General features: G+C 51.9%; 1 protein-coding gene across 3 annotated transcripts in view; it reads left to right on the forward strand.

Annotated features, from left to right (window-relative positions):
- ILK (integrin linked kinase) overlaps positions 1–9952 on the forward strand; it is a 31985-nt gene extending 22033 nt beyond the window's left edge. For 2 of the 3 annotated variants that reach the window (XM_040426764.1, XM_040426765.1), the window contains exons 10-13: positions 1733–1854; positions 2092–2191; positions 8542–8672; positions 8762–8911. In XM_040426764.1, coding sequence (XP_040282698.1) covers positions 1733–1854; positions 2092–2191; positions 8542–8672; positions 8762–8911 — 503 coding nt within the window. Of the gene's footprint in view, positions 1–1732; positions 1855–2091; positions 2192–8541; positions 8673–8761 lie in introns of all 3 variants that reach the window. The other variant, XM_040426766.1, reaches the window with a different exon arrangement.
- Positions 9953–11748: the final 1796 nt, after the last annotated feature.

Raw genomic sequence — 11748 nt, forward strand, 5'->3', positions numbered from 1 at the left:
GGTGTCCTGTACTTGTTGCTGCAGGCTGTGATGTCTGTGTGGGGGGGTGTCCTGTGCCCGTTGCTGCAGGCTGTGATGTGTGGGGGGTGTCCTGTACCCGTTGCTGCAGGCTGTGATGGGTGGGGGGGGTGTCCTGTACCCGTTGCTGCAGGCTGTGATGTGTGGGGGGGGTGTCCTGTACCCGTTGCTGCAGGCTGTGATGTGTGGGGGGGGTGTCCTGTACCCGTTGCTGCAGGCTGTGATGTGTGGGGGAGGTGTCCTGTACCCGTTGCTGCAGGCTGTGATGTCTGTGTGGGGGGGGAGGTGTCCTCTACCCGTTGCTGCAGGTTGTGATGTGTGTGGGGGGTGTCCTGTACCCGTTGCTGCAGGCTGTGATGTGTGGGGGAGGTGTCCTGTACCCGTTGCTGCAGGCTGTGATGTCTGTGGGGGGGGGGAGGTGTCCTCTACCCGTTGCTGCAGGTTGTGATGTGTGTGGGGGGTGTCCTGTACCCGTTGCTGCAGGCTGTGATGTGTGGGGGAGATGTCCTGTACCCGTTGCTGCAGGCTGTGATGTCTGTGTGGGGGGGGAGGTGTCCTCTACCCGTTGCTGCAGGTTGTGATGTGTGGGGAGGGAGGTGTCCTGTACCCGTTGCTGCAGGTTGTGATGTCTGTGTGGGGGGGGAGGTGTCCTGTACCCGTTGCTGCAGGCTGTGATGTGTGGGGGAGGTGTCCTGTACCCGTTGCTGCAGGCTGTGATGTGTGTGGGGGGTGTCCTGTACCCGTTGCTGCAGGTTGTGATGTGTGTGGGGGTGTCCTGTACCCGTTGCTGCAGGCTGTGATGTGTGGGGGGTGTCCTGTACCCGTTGCTGCAGGTTGTGATGTGTGTGGGGGGGTGTCCTGTACCCGTTGCTGCAGGTTGTGATGTGTGTGGGGGGGTGTCCTGTACCCGTTGCTGCAGGCTGTGATGTGTGTGGGGGGGTGTCCTGTACCCGTTGCTGCAGGTTGTGAGGTGTGTGGGGGGTGTCCTGTACCCGTTGCTGCAGGCTGTGATGTGTGTGGGGGGTGTCCTGTACCCGTTGCTGCAGGCTGTGATGTGTGGGGGGGGGTGTCCTGTACCCGTTGCTGCAGGCTGTGATGTGTGGGGGGTGTCCTGTACCCATTGCTGCAGGCTGTGATGTGTGTGGGGGGGGATGTCCTGTACCCGTTGCTGCAGGCTGTGATGTGTGGGGGGTGTCCTGTACCCGTTGCTGCAGGCTGTGATGTGTGTGGGGAGGTGTCCTGTACCCGTTGCTGCAGGCTGTGATGTGTGTGGGGGGTGTCCTGTGCAGGTTGGTATGGGGGGGGGGGGTTTCCTGTACCCGTTGCTGCAGGCTGTGGGGGGAGGGGTGTGGGGAGGTGTCCTGTGCAGGTTGGTATGGGGGGGGTGTCCTGTACCCGTTGCTGCAGGCTGTGATGTCTGTGTGGGGGGGGAGGTGTCCTGTACCCATTGCTGCAGGCTGTGATGTGTGGGGGGTGTCCTGTACCCGTTGCTGCAGGCTGTGATGTGTGTGGGGAGGTGTCCTGTACCCGTTGCTGCAGGCTGTGATGTGTGTGGGGGGTGTCCTGTGCAGGTTGGTATGGGGGGGGGGGGTTCCTGTACCCGTTGCTGCAGGCTGTGGGGGGAGGGGTGTGGGGAGGTGTCCTGTACCCGTTGCTGCAGGTTGTGGGGGGGTGCCAGTTGCTGCCCGCTCCTGATCTTTTCCCCTCTCCTCAGATCTGGTGGTTGATCAGTGCCAGGCAGTGAAGTTCGCCCTGGACATTGCCCGTGGCATGGCCTTCCTGCACACATTGGAGCCGCTCATTCCTCGCCATTACTTGAACAGTCGCAGCGTCATGGTGAGTGCACGGGGTCCACCGCTCTCCTCCTCTGGTATCATGGACCTCAGGTGTCCACGTGCTCCCCTGACTGCGGCTGTGGATGCGGAGGGTCGGTTGTATCATCTGCTCACAGCGCAGGTACTCCCTGGACGGTCTCCTCTACACATGATGCTGTAGAAGGCCGTGGCCAGGGGTGAAGTCTTTCTTCTTCTTTCCTTCTCCACCAGCCCCCATGTTTTTCCCTGTCCTCTACAGATTGATGAAGATATGACTGCTCGAATAAGCATGGCAGACGTGAAGCTTTCCTTCCAGTGTCCGGGACGCATGTACTGCCCTGCGTGGATTGCACCAGAAGGTAACATTCACCCTGGATATCCTGCTCCTCACGTGTCTGCATTAGAGCCAATACCGATAATCTGGGAACTTTCAGGCCGATAGCCGATAATTTATACCGATATTCTGTGAATTTTCATTTTCGGGAAAAAAAAAAAACTCCTACGCAAATCTGCTAAAAATGAATGTTTATTGTTAAAGGGACTCTGTCACCACTTTCTAACCCCCCCTTTTAAAAGTATTGTTCTCTCCATGGCGCCCTTGTGATTACAAAGCTGTTGTTATAACATAAATTCGCCGTCTCGTTTTGATAAAAATACCTTTTATCTAACCTGTCAATCTTGTGGATAAGGTGCCCAGGGCGTTTCTGAAGGTCTGAAGCTGCCGCCGCCGCCGTTGGTGCCCAGCTCCTCCCCTGATCCTTTCAGCGCCGCCTGAATGTAAAGAAATCCGCCTCCTGCTCTCGCTCAGTGCCCCCTCCTCCTTTTCAAAGATCCTGCGCGTGCGCACAGGCCTGTGCCTGATGCGCCCGTGCGGACATTTAGAATCAGCCTCATTGAGCGAAGTGCGCATGCGCGCACTTCGCTCAACCTCCTCATCAGACGAGCACTGCAGCCAGCCACTCAGAGCCTGCCAAGCGCTGTATGGAGCCGCAGGCTCTGAGTGGCTGGCTGCAGTGCTCGTCTGATGAGGAGGTTGAGCGAAGTGCGCGCATGCGCACTTCGCTCAATGAGGCTGATTCTAAATGTCTGCACGGGCGCATCAGGCACAGGCCTGTGTGCACGCGCTGGATCTTTGAAAAGGAGGAAGGGGCACTGAGCGAGAGGCGGAGGCGGATTTCTTTACATTCAGGCGGCGCTGAAAGGATCAGGGGAGGAGCTGGGCACCAACGGCGGCGGCGGCAGCTTCAGACCTTCAGAAACGCCCTGGGCACCTTATCCACAAGATTGACAGGTTAGATAAAAGGTATTTTTATCAAAACGAGACGGCGAATTTATGTTATAACAACACCTTTGTAATCACAAGGGCGCCATGGAGAGAACAATACTTTTAAAAGGGGGGGTTAGAAAGTGGTGACAGAGTCCCTTTAACGTGTATTTTATTTATTTTTTTTTATTTTATTTTTTAAAATCTTTTATTTTTTTCATTTATACTTAATATTTTTTTTTTATTTTTTTTTATTACTAACTTTTTGCCCCCTTAGGGACTAGAACCCTTGTCCTATTCACCCTGATAGAACACTGTTAGAGTGAATAGGATCTCACACTGTCCCTGCTGCCCTGTGCTTTGTGCACACGGCAGCAGGGAGGTTACCATGGCAGCCAGGGCTTCAGTAGTGTCCTGACTGCCATGGTAACCGATCGGAGCCCCAGCATTACACTGCTGGGGCTCCGATGGAAACTGCCACTGAGGAGGAGGGGACCCTGTGGCCACTGCCACCAATGATTAATACTGGGGGGGCGCACTGCGCCACCAATGATTAATACTGGGGGGCACGGGGGGGGGGGGCGCACTGCGCCACCAATGAAGATACCTCTCTCATTAATTCATATACAGGAGGCGGGAGCTGGCTGCAGAATCACATAGCCGGCTCCCGACCTCTATGAGCAGTAGCTGCGATCCGCGGCACCTAAGGGGTTAACTACCGCGGACCGCAGCTACAGTTCATAGAGGTCGGGAGCCGGCTATGTGATTCTGCAGCCAGCTCCCGCCTCCTGTATATGAATGAATGAGAGAGGTATCTTCATTGGTGGAGCTGTGGCCACAGCCCCTCCCCTCTTCTTGTCCTCCCTCCTCTCATTGGCAGCAGCAGCACAGGGGGAGGAGACACGGCTTCCTTCTCCCCTGTGCTGCTGAGGGAGCGCTGAGAGCAGCGCGTTCTGTGTTCCCAATACGTTATCGGAATATCGGCAAAATAGATGCCGATACCGATAACGGTCAAAATCCTCAATATCGGCCGATAATATCGGTAAAACCAATAATCGGTCGATCCCTATTCTGCATACTGTTTTATGTCCTCCTCCTCATGTGTCTATATTGTGTAGTGTCCTCTCCGTGTCATCCCTCCTCGTGTCTCCATATTGTGTGGTGTCCTCTCCATGTCATCCCTCATGTCTCCATATTGTGTGGTGTCCTCTCTGTGTCATCTCTCCTCGTGTCTCCATATTGTGTGGTGTCCTCTCCATGTCATCCCTCATGTCTCCATATTGTGTAGTGTCCTCTCTGTGTCATCCCTCCTTATGTCTCCATATTGTGTGGTGTCCTCTCCGTGTCATCCCTCCTCTTGTCTCCATATTGTGTGGTGTCCTCTCCGTGTCATCCCTCCTCGTGTCTCCATATTGTGTGGTGTCCTCTCTGTGTCATCCCTCCTCATGTCTCCATATTGTGTGGTGTCCTCTCCATGTCATCCCTCATGTCTCCATATTGTGTAGTGTCCTCACCGTGTCATCTCTCCTCATGTCTCCATATTGTGTGGTGTCCTCTCCATGTCATCCCTTGTGTCTCCATATTGTGTGGTGTCCTCTCTGTGTCATCTCTCCTCGTGTCTCCATATTGTGTGGTGTCCTCTCTGTGTCATCTCTCCTCGTGTCTCCATATTGTGTGGTGTCCTCTCCATGTCATCCCTTGTGTCTCCATATTGTGTGGTGTCCTCTCCATGTCATCTCTCCTCGTGTCTCCATATTGTGTGGTGTCCTCTCCATGTCATCCCTCATGTCTCCATATTGTGTGGTGTCCTCACCGTGTCATCTCTCCTCATGTCTCCATATTGTGTAGTGTCCTCACCGTGTCATCTCTCCTCTTGTCTCCATATTGTGTGGTGTCCTCTCCATGTCATCCCTCCTCATGTCTCCATATTGTGTGGTGTCCTCACCGTGTCATCTCTCCTCGTGTCTCCATATTGTGTGGTGTCCTCTGTGTCATCTCTCCTCGTGTCTCCATATTGTGTAGTGTCCTCTCCGTGTTGTCCCTCCTCGTGTCTCCATATTGTGTGGTGTCCTCTCTGTGTCATCCCTCCTCATGTCTCCATATTGTGTGGTGTCCTCTCTGTGTCATCCCTCCTTATGTCTCCATATTGTGTGGTGTCCTCTCCGTGTCATCCCTCCTCTTGTCTCCATATTGTGTGGTGTCCTCTCCGTGTCATCCCTCCTCATGTCTCCATATTGTGTGGTGTCCTCTCCGTGTCATCCCTCCTCTTGTCTCCATATTGTGTGGTGTCCTCTCCGTGTCATCCCTCTTCGTGTCTCCATATTGTGTGGTGTCCTCACCGTGTCATCTCTCCTCATGTCTCCATATTGTGTGGTGTCCTCTCCGTGTCATCCCTCCTCTTGTCTCCATATTGTGTGGTGTCCTCTCCGTGTCATCCCTCCTCTTGTCTCCATATTGTGTGGTGTCCTCTCTGTGTCATCCCTCCTCTTGTCTCCATATTGTGTGGTGTCCTCTCCGTGTCATCCCTCCTCATGTCTCCATATTGTGTGGTGTCCTCTCCGTGTCATCCCTCCTCTTGTCTCCATATTGTGTGGTGTCCTCTCCGTGTCATCCCTCTTCGTGTCTCCATATTGTGTGGTGTCCTCACCGTGTCATCTCTCCTCATGTCTCCATATTGTGTGGTGTCCTCTCCGTGTCATCCCTCCTCTTGTCTCCATATTGTGTGGTGTCCTCTCCGTGTCATCCCTCCTCTTGTCTCCATATTGTGTGGTGTCCTCTCTGTGTCATCCCTCCTCGTGTCTCCATATTGTGTGGTGTCCTCTCTGTGTCATCCCTCCTCATGTCTCCATATTGTGTGGTGTCCTCTCCATGTCATCCCTCATGTCTCCATATTGTGTAGTGTCCTCTCTGTGTCATCCCTCCTTATGTCTCCATATTGTGTGGTGTCCTCTCCGTGTCATCCCTCCTCTTGTCTCCATATTGTGTGGTGTCCTCTCCGTGTCATCCCTCTTCGTGTCTCCATATTGTGTGGTGTCCTCACCGTGTCATCTCTCCTCATGTCTCCATATTGTGTGGTGTCCTCTCCATGTCATCCCTTGTGTCTCCATATTGTGTGGTGTCCTCTCTGTGTCATCTCTCCTCGTGTCTCCATATTGTGTGGTGTCCTCTCTGTGTCATCTCTCCTCGTGTCTCCATATTGTGTGGTGTCCTCTCCATGTCATCCCTTGTGTCTCCATATTGTGTGGTGTCCTCTCCATGTCATCTCTCCTCGTGTCTCCATATTGTGTGGTGTCCTCTCCATGTCATCCCTCCTCATGTCTCCATATTGTGTGGTGTCCTCACCGTGTCATCTCTCCTCGTGTCTCCATATTGTGTGGTGTCCTCTGTGTCATCTCTCCTCGTGTCTCCATATTGTGTAGTGTCCTCTCCGTGTTGTCCCTCCTCGTGTCTCCATATTGTGTGGTGTCCTCTCTGTGTCATCCCTCCTCATGTCTCCATATTGTGTGGTGTCCTCTCTGTGTCATCCCTCCTTATGTCTCCATATTGTGTGGTGTCCTCTCCGTGTCATCCCTCCTCTTGTCTCCATATTGTGTGGTGTCCTCTCCGTGTCATCCCTCCTCATGTCTCCATATTGTGTGGTGTCCTCTCCGTGTCATCCCTCCTCTTGTCTCCATATTGTGTGGTGTCCTCTCCGTGTCATCCCTCTTCGTGTCTCCATATTGTGTGGTGTCCTCACCGTGTCATCTCTCCTCATGTCTCCATATTGTGTGGTGTCCTCTCCATGTCATCCCTTGTGTCTCCATATTGTGTGGTGTCCTCACCGTGTCATCTCTCCTCATGTCTCCATATTGTGTAGTGTCCTCACCGTGTCATCTCTCCTCTTGTCTCCATATTGTGTGGTGTCCTCTCCATGTCATCCCTCCTCATGTCTCCATATTGTGTGGTGTCCTCACCGTGTCATCTCTCCTCGTGTCTCCATATTGTGTGGTGTCCTCTGTGTCATCTCTCCTCGTGTCTCCATATTGTGTAGTGTCCTCTCCGTGTTGTCCCTCCTCGTGTCTCCATATTGTGTGGTGTCCTCTCTGTGTCATCCCTCCTCATGTCTCCATATTGTGTGGTGTCCTCTCTGTGTCATCCCTCCTTATGTCTCCATATTGTGTGGTGTCCTCTCCGTGTCATCCCTCCTCTTGTCTCCATATTGTGTGGTGTCCTCTCCGTGTCATCCCTCCTCATGTCTCCATATTGTGTGGTGTCCTCTCCGTGTCATCCCTCCTCTTGTCTCCATATTGTGTGGTGTCCTCTCCGTGTCATCCCTCTTCGTGTCTCCATATTGTGTGGTGTCCTCACCGTGTCATCTCTCCTCATGTCTCCATATTGTGTGGTGTCCTCTCCATGTCATCCCTTGTGTCTCCATATTGTGTGGTGTCCTCTCTGTGTCAACTCTCCTCGTGTCTCCATATTGTGTGGTGTCCTCTCTGTGTCATCTCTCCTCGTGTCTCCATATTGTGTGGTGTCCTCTCCATGTCATCCCTTGTGTCTCCATATTGTGTGGTGTCCTCTCCATGTCATCTCTCCTCGTGTCTCCATATTGTGTGGTGTCCTCTCCATGTCATCCCTCATGTCTCCATATTGTGTAGTGTCCTCACCGTGTCATCTCTCCTCATGTCTCCATATTGTGTAGTGTCCTCACCGTGTCATCTCTCCTCATGTCTCCATATTGTGTAGTGTCCTCACCGTGTCATCTCTCCTCTTGTCTCCATATTGTGTGGTGTCCTCTCCATGTCATCCCTCCTCATGTCTCCATATTGTGTGGTGTCCTCTGTGTCATCTCTCCTCGTGTCTCCATATTGTGTAGTGTCCTCTCCGTGTTGTCCCTCCTCGTGTCTCCATATTGTGTGGTGTCCTCTCTGTGTCGTCCCTCCTCGTGTCTCCATATTGTGTGGTGTCCTCTCTGTGTCATCCCTCCTCATGTCTCCATATTGTGTGGTGTCCTCTCTGTGTCATCCCTCCTCATGTCTCCATATTGTGTGGTGTCCTCTCTGTGTCATCCCTCCTTATGTCTCCATATTGTGTGGTGTCCTCTCCGTGTCATCCCTCCTCATGTCTCCATATTGTGTGGTGTCCTCTCCGTGTTGTCCCTCCTCGTGTCTCCATATTGTGTGGTGTCCTCTCTGTGTCATCCCTCCTCATGTCTCCATATTGTGTGGTGTCCTCTCCGTGTCATCCCTCCTCTTGTCTCCATATTGTGTGGTGTCCTCTCCGTGTCCTCATGTTTCTCTCGTCTTCGGGGCAGCTCTGGAGGAGGTTTGCTTTCCTTGGTTCTATGATTCTCGGCTGTTACACTAGGACACGGACTCTCTGATTGTGTGAGATGCCTGGCTGTAGGGCGGGCACATGACAAACCTTCCTGTCCAACGTCAACCACAGATAATATTCTCTCTTCAGCTCTGCAGAAACGCCCGGAGGACATTAACCGTCGCTCGTCTGACATGTGGAGCTTTGCCGTCCTGCTGTGGGAGCTGGTGACTCGAGAGGTTCCTTTTGCAGATCTTTCAAACATGGAGATCGGTATGAAGGTAGGTCCCAGCTCACCCTTTAGGAGAACTCTGTCTCATTAGGAGTTTAGGGGTATTGTGGGCTCATCTGCTGTATCCTTGTGTTGTAGGTTTCTCTTGAGGGTCTGCGCCCTACAATTCCTCCTGGGATCTCTCCACACATCTGCAAACTCATGAAGATCTGTATGAATGAGGATCCTGCCAAGAGACCCAAATTTGACATGATTGTGCCCATCCTGGAGAAGATGCAAGACAAGTAATGTGCCTCATCTGTGCCTTGTCCCATCCTGACTATGCAAAGCCACCACCTGCACTAAGAGGACCCGTCTCACAGCTACTGAAGCCAAAAGCCACCTGCCAAGCCGTATATTCCCACCCCTGTCCTCTTCCTGCTCAACATCCAAGTGCCTTCTGGAATCCTGTGTCCTCCTCTGTACAGTGGTGACACGGAACGTGCTGATCTGTCACAGGAGACAACATACGTGAAGAGTGTCACGCCTTTTCCATCCTGCATCTTGTCCCATGTGTCCCTGCCAGTAGCGCGCTCTAACAGTATTCACACATGGAGGCAATCGCAGTGTAATGGTGAGTGGCTGGGGGGCCCCTGTGACCCTCTGTCAGTGCTGGGGGCCCCTGTGATCCTCTGTCAGCGCGGTACATTACAGCAGTCTCTGTAGCATGTTCTCTATATCTATTCTCTGCTTCTTTAACCTCATATCAAAGATTATTTTTTTCACAGAGGAAATATGTGGCCCCCAACAGGGACCAGGGGCCGATGTATGATAGGTGGTATGTGATCCTTCCTCAGTTCTCGGTGCTTTGACCAGTCTGCTTTAGGTCGGGGACGAGGACGCTAGTGTGGAGGTGCAGTCAGTCCGCAGGATGTGTTAGATGGAGGCTCTTCTCCCAGACCGCTGTTACGGTGGGAACGGTCCCTGATATTTCATTGTGCTCTGCAGACCAGGGGAGGGACAGAATGGTTGCGCACAGGCTTTTCTTCATGAAGCTCTGCCCGGAGGATGGAGGGCAGTGCATTAACGAGCCCTTACTTCATTCTTTGCTGCCACACTTCTGTATACTGTCTGCTCTGCCATGTATAAATGTATGTGTATATAATATATATATGTATCTCACAGCATATCACCATAACATGTATGATAACCTGGAGGTGGAGGAGAGCTGGTGCTCGGATCTTCTCCTCACCTTCCCTTCTGCAGGAGTTGAGAAATGTATTTTTATACCTATATAATAAATTAACCATGCGCACCTTGTGATAGCTCAATAAATATTCTCCAACAACCGAGGCCTCTCGTGTCTTCTTCAGAGCTGCTCATCCTATCCGACCCTTCTGACCAGCAGCTGGTTTCAGAACGACCACCTACAGTCATTTATGCCATGGTTACAGAACGTCTCTAAGCTCCAGGAGGTTGACTTGTGGTTGGAGGATGTCTGATTCTGGGGGTAGTAGTATTTCTTCTGCAAGTTCAAGAATTAACTTGTATGTGAGGAGCCAGAGCAGTAACCAGCTTGCCGTGGTCCCTGTTTTGATTAGTGGCTTTTCCTTGGCCACTGCTTCACCCTTGATTAGTGTTGTGGCCACAGCTTGATCATTGACTGGTCTTAGCCTTCATCTGTGGCCTGCCCAGGCCGGTTAATGATGGCACAGATCTATTTTGCAATATTATTATTATTATTACAGCGCCATTCATCCCATAGCGCTGTACATATGATAAGCGGTGCACATACATAATACAGACAATTGCACTAATCATAAACAAGACGAGTTACAGACTGGTACAGAAGGAGAGAGGGCCCTGCCCGCGAGGCTTACAATCTACATGGTATGGGAGAAGGACACAGTAGGTGCGGGTGAAGCTGGTCATGGCGGTATAGAGGCAGCAGGGTCACTGGTTGTCGGCTTGTCTGAAGAGGTGGTTTTTCAGGTTTCTTTTGAAGGATTCCACTGTAGGTGAGAGTCTGATATGTTGGGGCAGCGAGTTCCAGAGTATGGGGGATGCACGGGAGAAATCCTGGAGGCGATTGTGGGAAGAGGTGATATGAGAGAAGGTGGTCTTGTGAGGATCGGAGAGTGCGTCTGGGGATGTATCGGGAGATCAGAGATGTAGGGAGGGGACAGGTTGTGGACGCCTTGTATGTATTTGTTAGTATTTTGAAGTGAATTCGCTGGGCAATGGGGAGCCAGTGAAGGGATTGGCAGAGGAGTAACAGGGTGAGAGGTGGATTAGTCGGGCAGCAGAGTTGAGGATAGATTGGAGGGGTGCGAGAGTGCTAGATGGAAGGCCACAGAGGAGAGTGTTGCAGTAGTCTAGGCGGGAGATGATGAGGGCATGTACAAGCATTTTAGCAGATTCAAAGTTAAGGAAAGCGCGGATGTGGGAGATGTTTTTCAGTTGGAGGCGGCAGGTGGTGGAAAGGGCTTGGATGTGCGGTCGGAAGGAGAGGGCAGAATCCAAGGTCACTCCAAGGCAGCGGGCTTTGTTGACCGGGGAGAGTGTACAGCCATTGATCGTGATAGATAGGTCTGTTGGGTTGAGCAAGATGGGGGAAAGATGATGAATTCTGTTTTATCCATGTTAAGTTTTAGAAAGCGAGAGGAGAAGGAGGATATAGAAGATAGACATTGTGGGATTCTGCATAGCAAGGGGGTGATGTCTGGACCAGAGAGGTAGATCTGTGTGTCGTCAGCGTACCTGGCAAGTCATCTGTGCCAGCAACTGTAGGAACATTAAGGTCGCCTTACACATTGAATAGAATTAGGTTGATGGGTGCAATTGTCTACACGTATTAGTCGACATTGGTTACACATGTTCATCAACACTGGCTGAAAATTAAAGGATCTTTCTTTTTTTCGATGTAAATATCAAACATGACCGACTTATTTCTAGACATCACTGGTCGTTGGACAGCTGAAATGATCACGTTAAATTTCATTGTTTTAGTTGAACTCGTCCAATTTGTTCAACTTTGTGTATGGGAACCCTTAGAGATGAATTTCACAGATCTCTTCAGGGGATGACAACAAGTGGGTGACGTCCCCAAATCACCAGTGTGTGGTCCTCTGCAGGGTGAGGACTAC

The sequence above is a fragment of the Bufo bufo genome, chromosome 3, assembly GCF_905171765.1.
Source record: "Bufo bufo chromosome 3, aBufBuf1.1, whole genome shotgun sequence".
NCBI lineage: Eukaryota > Metazoa > Chordata > Amphibia > Anura > Bufonidae > Bufo > Bufo bufo.